At 31.4% G+C, this 15,198-nt stretch overlaps 1 protein-coding gene across 1 annotated transcript in view; it reads left to right on the plus strand.

Annotated features, from left to right (window-relative positions):
• The first annotated feature begins 11,289 nt into the window (after nucleotides 1–11,289).
• LOC107436255 (uncharacterized) overlaps nucleotides 11,290–15,198 on the plus strand; it is a 15,554-nt gene continuing 11,645 nt past the window's right edge. Inside the window, exon 1 of the mRNA XM_043046775.2 lies at nucleotides 11,290–11,568. Within this exon, the coding sequence (XP_042902709.1) occupies nucleotides 11,429–11,568 (140 nt within the window). The 5' untranslated portion in view covers nucleotides 11,290–11,428. The remainder of the gene's footprint in view (nucleotides 11,569–15,198) is intronic.

Consider the following 15,198-nt stretch of genomic DNA (forward strand, 5'->3'; position numbering starts at 1 on the left):
TAAAGGGTGTAAGGAGATATATTTTCAATGCGAGTTCATTCTGCTGAAGTTAAGAACAGCATTTGATTTGGCTGTTAACTTTTATTGGCACGAAAACTAAATTCGTGCAAGATAATGATATATTATATTGGATAATTAAAAGTTTACAATTAATAGAAGGTCAAATTTAAATGTAGATTATAGAAATCATTAACATTTATTGAATAATATTAATTATTTGAATATTGGAGGAGGATGTAAGTCAATTGCTAACTTTTAGCCTCAGATTTGTCCGAATTTGATTTGCATATAGCAAAAGTATCAGAATAGATATCTAAAAGATTTTTATGCAAATATATTATTTTATTAATTTTAATACACAATTAACTCAATAGTTACGTATGGAAATAAATTACATTTGTTGGATGTCCGTTGTTTTTAATCAAATTTTGGAAAAATATGTCTACTTTTTGGATTGATAAATATTACTGCAAATCTTTTCAATTCGATATATAGTTTAGCTGCATAGTTTAGTTTAGTCCTTTTCTAATTTTTCTTTAGCCTTTAAGTATTATGTATACTGATGTACTGGTTGTGGGTAAAACAAACTAATCTGAATAAATTTTGATCTAATTATTAGATCTTCACTTTCTAAGACTCGATCTTATTAGTTCATAGGAATTACTGCAAATGTGCTAATTAATTAGTATAGATGATATTTAAAGTTACGAAATCACTCACAAAAACGTACTTTTTCTGAATAAAACGTACTTTTTTCCTCCACGTAATCGGATTTGGATCTCTTCCTAAAAATATAAGGGTTAACCGCAATTTGGAAAATGTGGTTCCCATATCTTGGCCAGGAAAGCAATTCAAAGTTTTCATCTCTTAACACGCATTGAGAACTTGAGCAAATTGAAAACTTTTTGTCACAGTTATAAAATATATAACATAAAAACACAACAAGATAAGAAATGAAATGAGAATACATAAATTTCGGATAAATGTCGAGGTTTTCTTGTAAATTTTGTGATTTATTAAACTGTGACAAATAATTTTTAAAACAATTTTTGTCCACAAGTAATAAATGTTTATCAGAATTTAGTTACACTTTTAGGTAAGAAGTTATATATTGTGTAACGAAAGCATGAAATTTTATTAAAAATTTCAAATATTTAGCAAACAAATGAAATAATGTCTTTCAAACATTTTATTAGGTATTTTTCCAAAAATATTTAAGTAGCCATATTAAAAAGTTTCTATAAGGATCGACACTAGAAATTAACGTAGTATCCAATAAGAAATAAATTTACAAGGGTGGAATTTCTAACAAATTACTAAATTGTTTTAAATTTCCTTCTATCTTTCAAAATATATATGCGAGACAATAATATTATAAATTTGAATAGAAAAAATAAATTCTCAGAGAGTAAAAAATGCTTTAAAATGAATTGTTAAAATTTTTTTAAAGAATTCACACTTACAACAAAAAAAGCTCTTTGTTTTTTAAATGTTAAATTCTTATTTTAATCATATTAAAATAATTTTTAGGAAATATGACATTCGAAATCTGTTTCTCCCGTAGGCATTATCATGACAAATATAATATTTAAACACTAAAAACTTACTTTCTGAGTTCATTTATATATAAACTCAAATTATTCTAAAGAAATAAAATTTTTTATTCAATTGTATAATTAAACTATAGAAATAATTAAGAGATCTACAAATATTTAAGTAAATATAACATCAAAGAATATTTTGCATAAAATGCATTATATGCTATATGAAAAATTTTCTTACCTGAGAAATATATAGAATAATTATTGGAAGATCTAGAAGATTGAAAATTGCAATCACAGGTTTCCACCATATACTGAAGACTTTTTTCCAATTTTTCACAAACGAATTTTTTAGCACTTTACATAACCAAACAAAATTTATTTCAACTTTAAAATATATATGTACGGATGAATTCAGCTACTAAGTTACAAAAATGTGCTTAAAACATTCTTTAAAATTTTGTGAAAACAATTAAAAAATTTTGAGTTGGATAATCGTTTGCATTTTTCTTTAAGTTAAAATAGCGATTATAGCAAACGATAAAATAACATTGGTAGATAAAACAACACACACAAAAAAAGATCATGTGATTATTAACTTTAGTTTTAGTATATTTGGAATGATAAAATAAAGTTATGAGTATAATTACCGATTTCTGATACCCAATTATAGGACTTTCTCTTGCAAGTATATATTTCTTCAAGCAAACTATATTTAAAAAATATGAAGTTTTATTTAAATGCATTATCTATATTACAAATAAATTAGTTAACCAGTTTAAATTGATAAGTATACCTGCATTGACAATTTTATAAACAATGTTATTTTAAAGAATTTTTTTTAGATAATGTCTGGCTGTAAATGCTTTTCTATTTTTTTTTAATTTTTGCTTCTTAAAAAGGGAAAGTTTGACACTTTTTATAGCCAAATATGTTTTATTTATGTGAAGTGAAACTTGTTGACAAAATTTGTTTTCAATCTAAATGCTTTTTATGTAAATGCAATATGATTGAATATAGACATCAAACAAAAACGTAACACACTTCGTATCAGGTAACATCAATTGACAAAACAGCAAGTAAAGTAATTATATACGTAGTGAAATACTTAATCTGTCAGATTCAACAGTATGAAGGACAAAAGCAATTGTTTTCATTTTCGGTTAATTAAAATCACTCGTTCAGCAACTGAAATGTTTAAGTTCATAAATCATTAAACATTTTATCTGTAAGACGTGTAAATGATAATCAATGAAAATCAACTTTACCATCTATCTGTCTGTACGCTATAACTTGCAGTTTTAAAAAGAATATTTATACAAGCAAATAAAAAACGCAATGGCATTTATTTATGCCTTTATATTTGTTTTGTATATGCTACGGTGAATGACCGAAAGTCTCGAAATGTCGACATTCACCGGTGAATGTCAACATTCACGTAGTCGCTTGGAGTATGTCCGAAATATTTGCTAAATACCCTTATTTCTGACACACACCGATGAATGTCAACAATCACATAGTCGCCTTGGTGAATGTCCGAAATATTTATTACATTCGATTTGATATGAATTTATTCGTGGATATAATTACATTTATTCGATATTTTAATACTTACTGACGATAGAGTCATCATTGTTTGGAGTATCGGGCCATACATTTACATTTGCCCGGTATACCCTACACTGATGTTTTTTTAAGATTAAGTGCCACTGCCCGGTATACACCAAGTATCATGCAAATATATGCCGGGCAATGGCACTTAACCTTAAAAAACATCAGTGTAGGGTATACCGGGCAGTGGCACTTAACCTTAAAAGAACATCAGTGTAGGGTATACCGGGCAGTGGCATTTAACCTTAAGTGGCTCAGTATACCCTACACTGATGTTTTTTTAACGTTAAGTGCCACTGCCCGGTATACATTTGCCCGGTATACCCTACACTGATGTTTTTTTACTTGACCTTAAAAAAACATCAGTGTAGGGTATACAGGGCAAATGTATGCCGGGCAGTGGCACTTAACCTTAAAAAACATCAGTGTAGGGTATACCGGGCAGTGGCACTTGACCTTAAAAAAACATCAGTGTAGGGTATACAGGGCAAATGTATGCCGGGCAGTGGCACTTAACCTTAAAAAACATCAGTGTAGGGTATACCGGGCAGTGGCACTTGACCTTAAAAAAACATCAGTGTAGGGTATACAGGGCAAATGTATGCCGGGCAGTGGCACTTAACCTTAAAAAACATCAGTGTAGGGTATACCGGGCAGTGGCACTTGACCTTAAAAAAACATCAGTGTAGGGTATACAGGGCAAATGTATGCCGGGCAGTGGCACTTAACCTTAAAAAACATCAGTGTAGGGTATACCGGGCAGTGGCACTTGACCTTAAAAAAACATCAGTGTAGGGTATACAGGGCAAATGTATGCCGGGCAGTGGCACTTAACCTTAAAAAACATCAGTGTAGGGTATACCGGGCAGTGGCACTTGACCTTAAAAAAACATCAGTGTAGGGTATACAGGGCAAATGTATGCCGGGCAGTGGCACTTAACCTTAAAAAACATCAGTGTAGGGTATACCGGGCAGTGGCACTTGACCTTAAAAAAACATCAGTGTAGGGTATACAGGGCAAATGTATGCCGGGCAGTGGCACTTAACCTTAAAAAACATCAGTGTAGGGTATACCGGGCAGTGGCACTTGACCTTAAAAAAACATCAGTGTAGGGTATACAGGGCAAATGTATGCCGGGCAGTGGCACTTAACCTTAAAAAACATCAGTGTAGGGTATACCGGGCAGTGGCACTTGACCTTAAAAAAACATCAGTGTAGGGTATACAGGGCAAATGTATGCCGGGCAGTGGCACTTAACCTTAAAAAACATCAGTGTAGGGTATACCGGGCAGTGGCACTTGACCTTAAAAAAACATCAGTGTAGGGTATACAGGGCAAATGTATGCCGGGCAGTGGCACTTAACCTTAAAAAACATCAGTGTAGGGTATACCGGGCAGTGGCACTTGACCTTAAAAAAACATCAGTGTAGGGTATACAGGGCAAATGTATGCCGGGCAGTGGCACTTAACCTTAAAAAACATCAGTGTAGGGTATACCGGGCAGTGGCACTTGACCTTAAAAAAACATCAGTGTAGGGTATACAGGGCAAATGTATGCCGGGCAGTGGCACTTAACCTTAAAAAACATCAGTGTAGGGTATACCGGGCAGTGGCACTTGACCTTAAAAAAACATCAGTGTAGGGTATACAGGGCAAATGTATGCCGGGCAGTGGCACTTAACCTTAAAAAACATCAGTGTAGGGTATACCGGGCAGTGGCACTTGACCTTAAAAAAACATCAGTGTAGGGTATACAGGGCAAATGTATGCCGGGCAGTGGCACTTAACCTTAAAAAACATCAGTGTAGGGTATACCGGGCAGTGGCACTTGACCTTAAAAAAACATCAGTGTAGGGTATACAGGGCAAATGTATGCCGGGCAGTGGCACTTAACCTTAAAAAACATCAGTGTAGGGTATACCGGGCAGTGGCACTTGACCTTAAAAAAACATCAGTGTAGGGTATANTTTTTTTTTTTTTTTTTTTTTTTTTTTTTTTTTTTTTTTTTTTTTTTTTTTTTTTTTTTTTTTTTTTTTTTTTTTTTTTTTTTTTTTTTTTTACTATTTAAAATCTTTCACATTAAGTTTTTTTTTCTCTTTGATGAGATTTAAGGGGTGATATGATTTGTGATCCAAATCATTCTGGAATATTATAAGAGTGCTCAAAGAAAAAGTTCTTTTTTTCCCCCAGAAGCTCAAATCTTTTCTTCTTAATCAATATCAACTGCTATTTGGTATTTTAAAATGAACAATTGCTAAAACTTTAAGCACAATTTGTTAAATTCAAAATGAAATCTTAATTTAAATTTTAGAGGCAAATAACAAAATTTGAAATTAAAACGAAAATTGAAAATTTGATTTTTAAAATACTAAATTAAATAAAAATATGTGGGTCAATTAGAATATAAATGTTATAAATATTAAAGGAATAAACTGATTTAAACATAATAATTATTGTCGGAAGAAGTTTTTATTTCTTCAAAACACTATAATCTTAACTTCAATTAATTTATCTTATCATAATCGATTAGTATTACAAAAATAAGAGTTAAAGCTATTTAATTCATATAGGCTCAATATAATTGAAATATATTAGTTGAGTATTTATAATAATGCATGGTAAATATTTTATTTCAACAAATAATTCTTGATATTTCTTTAAAAAATATATTACTTTAAATTTATAATGTATTATATATTTTTTAAATTGTATTCAACTTGATTCTCTAATAATTATAAATTCAAATAAAACAAAAAAACAATGCCAATAAAATTTTATATTTCATTAATAATTTTGTTAATAACATATCTTTAAAGAGGAAAATACTTGCCGTAATTGTTAGTTAATTGAAATAGACACAATTATTTCTTTTGTAGAATAAGACAAATCAAATGAAATTAATTCTCAGTAAAGTAATTGAGATATTTCTTAAAACTTTAAAGGCAAAATTCCACAAAAGCGAATAAAATAATGAACAATTTAAAATATAACGAAACAATTAATTTAAAAAACAAACATTACCTCTTCAAAAATGATCAATAAAGTAAATAAAGGAAAAATTATCAAGTTCATAAACAAACCAATACTTAATTAAAATTAACTCCTTTTAAATGAATTACAAAAAGGATATAAGTAGGGCACTTTTTTTCAAATTAAAAAATACGATTTTATCATAAGAAAAAATATAGTAAACATCACTGATGACTGTATTTAGTGAATAAAATTCGATCCGTAAACTTATGCATCAACATCTTCTCTTTATATGAAAATGAGTCCTTTTGTGCAATGCAAAATCAAAATAAGCACTTTTAAGAGTGCTTACAGAGTTATGTAGTGCGAAGATTTATTGCTATCGTAAATGTGCTTTTTAATGTGAGTGTTACAACAGGTAAATGATATAATTTTAGGCCTAATTTTGAATTATTAGAGCACACAAATGCGGACACTATTAATTTAAAGGTATGAAACAATAATTAAAGTAGAAAAAACGCGAAAATAGAAATAACACATCGAGAGTAATGACACTTCACCTTCACCATTCCAACTATTCACCAAAATGGCGACTGTTTATCCATGTGATCGACATCAGCCAAATTGAATCGAAAGCGGCACAGAGATTGCGGGGAAATGAGTTTCAGAACTTGAGATAGGTATCAAGGGTTTAATGCATATTGCAACAGTTCCCAAATTATGTTCTGTGGAACCCTAAGGTTCCGTGGAAGGGTCGCTGGGGCTTCGAAGGTTATGATATTCCGAACCAGTTATTAAATTTATACCCAATTAAAAATTTATTATTTTTTTAACGTTTCCGTTAATTTTCCGCATCGAATTAAATTCAACAAGTATGAAATAGTATGTTTCTCTGATAACCATTCTCAACGTTTATTTTCCTTCTTTTTCAGTTTTATTTTAATGGAATCCATATTGCAGCTCGTTCATTTTTCAATTTATGTGCGTATAAAAACTGGTTTATGTCAATTTATGCTTTAATTAAGAACTAGTAGCCGCTACAGACCTGTGAATTCAACTGTCTGACATAAAACCAAACGATGTGATTTAAAAAAATTCATTTTTCATTCATTCACAAACATTTTCAAAATAATTTATGGTCTTTTGTTAATTAATATATTCACAATTGCTAATGAAATTTATTTATTAAGTCTTAGGGTTCCGACAAATGAAAGTGAATCTTTTAGGATCAACCAAAAAAAATTTTTTTGTACCCCTGGTCTATGGCAGGGTACACTATGAAATTAAATTCCGGTTACCATTCATGTTATTGACAGAAATAATAATAATAATGAAACCTGGTTTTAAAAACAAAATAAAAATGTGTAATTGGTAGCATATTATTCTCTTCTTTTCTTGCGGAAATTAAATGAAAAGATAATCGATTTAGTTTCCGTCTTTGGAATGTTTATTGTCTTTTCCGGTTTGAGGTATGAGTAAATATAATTAGATTTTGTTATCCACTTCAGGAAGGAAATTTCAGAAGAAATTCTTTATCGCGGACCTTGAAATGACCATTTAAACTAATTGCCTGAAACTAATTATGTAAGGAACTAATTACTTATCTTTTTAATTTTCACAACACGGATATTTAATTTGAATGAATGATTCTTGTAAAAAGATTGTTTTATTTCCAGCGTTGAACTGCCGATCAAATGTTCAACTCCGTAGCCTTCTAGTTTTGAACTTAATCCAGAAGACTAGGGAAGTACTAGATTTTTTTTAATGAAACTAGCCCGAGCTGCGATGGCTCAGGGGATAGAGAGTTCGCCTTCTAATAAGGCGAACCGGGTTCGAATCCCAGTCGAAACTAATTCCGCATCCGGCTTGCACTGATCACACTACTGACGTGAAATATCCTCAGGGTTAGACGGATCATGGCTTAGAGTCCTCTTGTCGTCAGGCTAACCGTGCGAGGTTCTCGTGGTCTTCCTCACCATGTAACGCAAATGCGGGTTAGCTCCATCAGAANTGTAACGCAAATGCGGGTTAGCTCCATCAAAAAGTCCTAAACGAAATCAAATTTCTCCCAATACTCGATCCAGGAGTTCCATTGTCTTCTGGATTGGGTTCAAAATTACAAGGCTACGGAGTTGAACATTAGTAGTCGTAAGCCCATAAAATTGAGTCGACTCTTCAACGACGGTTATAAAATATAAAATGAAATGGAACTAACCCGTATTTGAGTTAACTGAGAGAAAAACCACGAAAATCTCACGGTGAGCCCGACAGCAAGGTGGAATTTCTAACCCATCATCCGTCTACCACTGAGGACATTTTACATTAGCACTGTGGTCGGTGCGAGCCTGGAGCAGAATTAATTAGAACCATTCACCTTCGAACCTGGGACACCTCATTGGGAGGTGAATACTCTATTCCCTGAGCCACCATCACGGCTCAAGGAGATAATTATACTAGTACATATTCTTTAATTATATCTAAAAAAACGCAGATATTTATTACTATCTTTTGCTATCTTTTTATTTAAAATTAAGATTAACAACCCACCTTCGGAAACCACTTATTGTAAGTGTAAATCAGAGGATCAGAAATCTTTCTGGTACTCACCTGCAGTGACCAGTTGCTTTGCTCAAATTCTTCTCTTCCCGATTTCACATAGTAATTGACAATGTGAAAGGGGCGGAGTCACTCAACTGTTTCGTTTTCAATGTTTGTTTGCCTCATGAGTTAGGTGATCTCCGAAACAAAGAAAGAGATTCAACCGAGCTATGCTTCGTGTATTTATGAGGAAGGGAAAATCTCTTCGCAAGTTTCCGAACAGTTTTTTTTATATTTATATTCAGAGCAAAGATGAGGCTTTCATGAGGAGAATATTTTCATTTTGGCTTTAAGTTCGGTTAACAATTAACTTAGCAACGTCACAAAAAGAAAATGCGAATTAGTTACAAAATATTTAGTATGAATAGTTACAAAGTTGAATTAGTTACAAAATATTGACATGAAGCTTTCTTAGTATTTTCTATTTGTCTCATAAAAGACACATAGTCTAAATTTGAGACTCGTATTTTTTTAAAAACGTCATAATTGACTCTGTTAATTAGACTAATAACCCCCAATTACTCCGATGATTAAAAAACATTAAATTAATTTTTTTTATACTCAACGCATAAGAAAAAGTGGTTCAAATTTTGAGACTTCTATCTTTTCAAAGACTTGTGATAGAGCATTTCCGGCAATTAGGTTAATTACCCAGATAAATGATAAAACGTCAAAATATAACTTCAAAAAAAAAGTTTTCTATTTATTGAATAGCTTACAGAAAGGATGTTTCAAATTTTTATTCTGTAACTTCATGGGAAGTGGGAAAATTAGCGTGAGGAATGAATGAGTTTGCCTTTTATATATATATAATCCAATCGTAAGATCAAAAGCTATTAAGATTTTCACTTTTTTTGTACTTTACATGATACACATTTTTAGAACTTCGTTTTGAAAAAAAGTATCAACTGTTATACAAAGCTGGACCAAATAACTCAATGAGCGAATGACGGGAACTCGAATTGTGAAGCAATTCGAAATTCATTAACCTATCATTACTACTATAGTACGTTACTAATAGCAACATTACATTTTCCTCTTTCACTCTTGTCGATATTGAGGGTTGTGGTAATCAATTGATACGTGATGGAGGGTTAGGATTGCTTCAGAATATAATGATAGGTTATATCATTATATTCTGAAGCAATTCTAACTTTCCANAAGGCAGATTTGAGCTCAGAAATTATCTAATTTATTTCTTTTATTGAAAACAAAATTATCCGTTTGAAAACATCGCCTATCAGAATAACATGTAGTAAGCAGCTGCAAACTTTTTAACCGGAACTAGAGTAGGTGCCGAGTTCGAGATTGTTATTGTTTACATTTCTATTGAAAACACCATCCATATCAACAAGAGTGAAAGAGTAAAATGTAATGGTGCTGCTATTAGTAACCATCTAAGCATGCAGTTGGCGGATTGCTTAAGACGATGCTTTACAGCGGAAGAACTCTTTCATGGCAATTCTTTTTCATCTACATGAGTAATTTAGAAAAAAATGAGTTTGGGTAAGCTTAGCGTAATCCCTAAAGTTCGAAATAATGAAAAAAAAATTCAAAATATCAAAATGCAAATAAATTACGGGAGGGTTACTTAAAATTACGCAGAGAGGAACTTATCCTGTAAAAATTGTATTTGTTTTTTGATATTTTGGAAACCTTTTTTTTTATTAACATTTGAAACAATGGAGCTGAAACATGATTCGCCATGAAAAGTTTTTCCTACTATAAAGCGTCTTCTTAAAGTCAACAGAACTAATTATTACAGGATAAAGATAACTTCTCTTCGGCGTAATCCTAAGTAATTGTGCTATTTATTTATTTGTATTTTGATATTTTGAATTTTTTTTCAACATTTGAAACCTCTATGGTTTACTTTAGGTTCACCTGAACTCATTCTTTCTGTACTTTAAATTTACTAAGGTGAAAAAGAATTTATCACAGAGGGTTTCTATCACGCTGTAGCTTCCTCTTAGCATGTTATTTCGAAAATTTACCGTGAAAGAAAATAAAAAATGTTACAATTTAAATGCCTAATACTTGAAGCAATTTGGTTGTGAACTGTATATTCCATCTTTCTGTAAAGGGCTTCAAAACGGACAAATAACTGAAATATTTTAAAAGTTACTAAACTTTTTTTAAAAATCGCCGATATGGTGGCATTTTTTTACCGAGCTGAAAATTATCAAAATCAAGGCGTATTCTTTTTTTTTTTTTAGCAAATTTTCTGAGCCTAGATAATGCAGCATTGCAGTAAGTCTTTTAATATTATAGCCTCAAAACGCTTTTTTTTTCTCCTCAAAACTGTGACTTTTCTCAATATTAACGTTCTGCGCCATTTTTAGAATAAACACGAAAAACGAAAAATAACCAAATATAGGCTAAACGTGACCTGAACAGTCATGAGCAACTATTGTAAACTCACGGCTGCTATAAAAATAGAATATCAATCGAAAAAAAAAAAAAACATTTCAGGGCGATAAGTGAACATTCGAAAAGTTAGTCTTAAGTTATCATTCATTGATTGGACTGATGATTGTGTTTAAAACATACGTAGATTCACAAGTTCAGCCAATTTAACTGCGCATTCGCAAAACCGAAAATAATGAACGCAACGTTTCCTTACAACCACCCAGGAAATGAGTTATTTTGTTAAGTTTCATTATTTCTTAATACCCTTCTGACCTCATTAAAATTAAAAGCAAGTATCATGCATTTAATTGTTGTTATTTTATCGGTAATAAATGCAGTCACTGGTGAACAGTGCACTCAAACTAGCAATTGCGAATGTAAATTTACAAATGGAAGTGTCATAGATCTGACCAGTTTGGGATATCATCACGAAGCCAGGTGACTCATTAAATTTATATTATTTTATTCTTTATAAGCTCATTTTGTTTATTTTTAAAACAAGTTTTATATTACTTCAGCGTTTTCCGTAATATCTGCCCTTAATATACATTTTTTAAACACTTACCAAAAATGAACATAAAAAGTATACATATTGGGACAGCAAGCTAATATTGACGTGTAGAAACTACTGAAATTTGCCCCGTATTCACTTTTTTCTTGATGAACGCCATGAGATGGCATACTTTATGAACCATTTGTCAAGCAGAATTATTTTATTAAACACATTTTTCATACCTTTTTTTAATTATTTTGTATTACTTTAGGCCAAAATAAGTAAAAAATATTATATTAAGCATTTTAATAATGTAATACACTGATGTTTTTTTCTGCGTTAAAGGTAAAATCTTTCAAACACCGATCACTTCCAAGCAATGATTTTTTGGCTGGGTTGGTAGGACGTTAGGCTCGTTTTCGTGAGAACTTGAGTTCGAACCCCGCCGGTTGTAGAATCCCCGTGTATTAAATGGTGACTGGTGAATGTTTAATCTGTCGGGGTCGCAAAGTCCTCCAAGTTCCCATATCTGGGATAAGTGAATTGGAGATAGGTCATTCTCAGGTTCAGGTCAAAATTACGATCAGTGGATGAACGAATGGAGTATGATTGTGTCTTTCCTGTAAAACAAGCTGTGACGCATGCTTAACTGAAATTGTATTCTTGGCCATAGCTGGCGCAACTAAAAAAAAAAAAAAGAAACGCACCCTCTGTCTTAAAAATTTGCTTATGACCAGGATTACTGGTATTGGCAAGTCGAATAAGTAGCAACAACAATAATTTTTCAAATTTGCAGTTATTTAGATCTAATGGAAACAATTATTCATCATTGAAATTACTTTAATTTATAAAATCAAATACTGATAAGTTTTTGAATATGAATGAAAAAATTATATTCTACTTTTTTTTTTGGATTTAAATAATTTTATACGGATGTAATTCCGATAATCTAAGAGATTTCTTTTATTAACTATTAGACAGTTTTACACAATAAAAGATACCAAATATATTTTTGCTTGTAATTAGAGCGTCAGAACATATATATATATATATAGGANCTATACCCGTATAATGTTATTTTTTGTGGATATAGTGAACCAAAAAAGTGAGGAAGTTGGATATAATGAACTTTTTTCTGTCTTCGACTGATTTTATTCTTCATTTTATTGTAATAATTTTGAAATTTCTACTTCAAAATAAATACATATACCGATGTTTAAAACCATCTATAGAGGGGAATGTAGCAATAAGCATTTTTTCTTGTTTGCTTCTTTTATTTCACTTTCCAATCCCTAAACAACCCAAGCAGATGTTTCCAGGCAGATGATGCACCTGCAAGGTGTCAGTGGGATCAATATGCATTTTCTATCAGAGGGAATGAGTAATTATTCATTATTGGTCAAAGGGTTGGACGCTAATATGTGTTGTTAAGGCCCTCATTTCAACTTCTTTTTGCTCTCAGTTCAGTTAAAAAAATCCTGCAAACAAGTGGCTCAAATTTAATTATGGTGAGCAGTAAACGTAAAAAATTCTCCATTGGTGATAAAATGGACATAATCAGAAAAATTGAAAATGGATGCAATCAAGCTGATATTTGCAGGGAATATAAACTATTCAAATCTTCAGTTTGTAACAAATGAAAAAATAGGCAATTAATAATTTCTGCTCATAAAAAAATTTAGATCACGAGGATGTTGAAGAAGCATTACTGAAGTGGTTCACCAATCGAAGAAGCCGCAATCTTCCAGTATCTAAACAAATGTCGATGAATTTGCTAACGATTTTATGTCACTACTTTTATGTGCACGAATGGAAAGTGAGACAGGTTTAAAAAGCGGAATAACAGAAATTCAGAAAAAATTATCTAAGAGTCGGGAAGTGTTTCAGTATCTGAAGTTGAGGATTGCTCATCAGCTAAAGATTACTCTTTTTTTTTGTACGCAAGACGAAAAGTAATGAAAAATAACACGTTTTTTGCTACTACATAGTATTTTTCAGTAATTTATTTGAATAATGTGTAATAAAAGGGAGCAGTTTGAGAACCATTAGTTAAATTGCCGGCGTAACGGATATAGTGAACTCCCGGTTATAGTGAACCAAAATTTCGGTCCCTTGAAGGTTCACTATAGCCGGGTTTGACTGTATTATCTATTTTTAAAATATGCANATATATATATATAAAGGTCACCGGTGTCCCAGCTGCTCCAAAGGATTAATGTGTACTATATTAAGCTTAAACAATTGAGTAAAATTAATGAATTATATATTAAAATATTTTTTACTTAGTCATTATTAGTTTCCATGGAATTATTCTAAATATATTCTTCTTATGGATAAAAACAGTTTGAAACAAAGTTCTTTTATTTTGACATTATGTTTATTACATGAAAATTCTCTATTAAAAATGTTCCATTGTTTTACCGGTGGTCTCAAAACGTGTTAGAGAGGTAACTTGCGATTGAAATTTTGACAAATTTTTCACTAGCTAGAGTACTAAAATTTCAACTGGAGCTCTGTACGTGATGACAAAACAATTCTTCCCTGACTGTAACAAGAATTCATTGCCAATAGAATTTTCCATTCATTTCTCACTAGTTTCAAATCTCAGCTGTTTACAGTACAAGAAACAATAATTGTTTCCTAAACTATACAAGTCATTTTAAGTCGAAAATTTTATCATTTTACAAGATACTGAAATTTCGACTCTATTTTCGTTCGCCATGGAAAGCAAGTTTTAATCCTTTATCGACTAATAGATTTGGGAGTCAAATAATATTTTCCTTCCTTTCTGACAAGCTAGAACAGTGTTGCCCAACGTGGGGCAATTTGATTGTCAAGGGGGGCAATTCAAAAATGGACTCGACATGAATTTAAACCTTTTGCTCTGGGCCATTTAAATGCAATGGGAGATTTCGGTGACAAAATCGAAAGAAAAAAGCAAATTCTTAAATAATTGCGGTCAATAAATATTATGTGACTTAGGGATTTTTTAAGAGACAAACCTGAAATGAAACATCTGTTTACAGTCGATGGTAAAGCATTTGTGAGTTATTTAGCCAATATCTTTGAAAAACTGAATATATTAAATAAGAAACTTCAAGGAACAAATAAAACCTTGTTGATGCAAAAGCGAAGATATATGGCTTCATTACCCTTATTGAGTTATGTCAGAAATATATTAATAACAAAAACTTTGAACAGTTTCATTGGCTCCAAAAATGTGAAGTAAATGATACCGCTTTACTTGTTATTGTCTATCATCTGAAAATTCCATCGGCTGATTTAAAAGAAATATATTCTGATTTAAAACAAATTTATATTCCAACATGGATGTTGCAGTCCATGTTAATGGATTTGTCTGATATATCAAATATATCAAGAAGAACTTGCAGTAATGCAAAATGATGAGTCAGTTAAAACTTTATTTAATATGAAAGGAGTGATGGCATGGCTTCGAGAGGAAACAAAAAACAAATACCCAAATTCAATCAAATGTGCAAGAAAACTATTGTTACCGATTCCATCTTCATATTTAGCTGAATGTGGATTTAGTGCTGTAAATATGAAGATGGAAT

This window comes from Parasteatoda tepidariorum, chromosome 8 (assembly GCF_043381705.1).
Source record: "Parasteatoda tepidariorum isolate YZ-2023 chromosome 8, CAS_Ptep_4.0, whole genome shotgun sequence".
Classification (NCBI taxonomy): domain Eukaryota; kingdom Metazoa; phylum Arthropoda; class Arachnida; order Araneae; family Theridiidae; genus Parasteatoda; species Parasteatoda tepidariorum.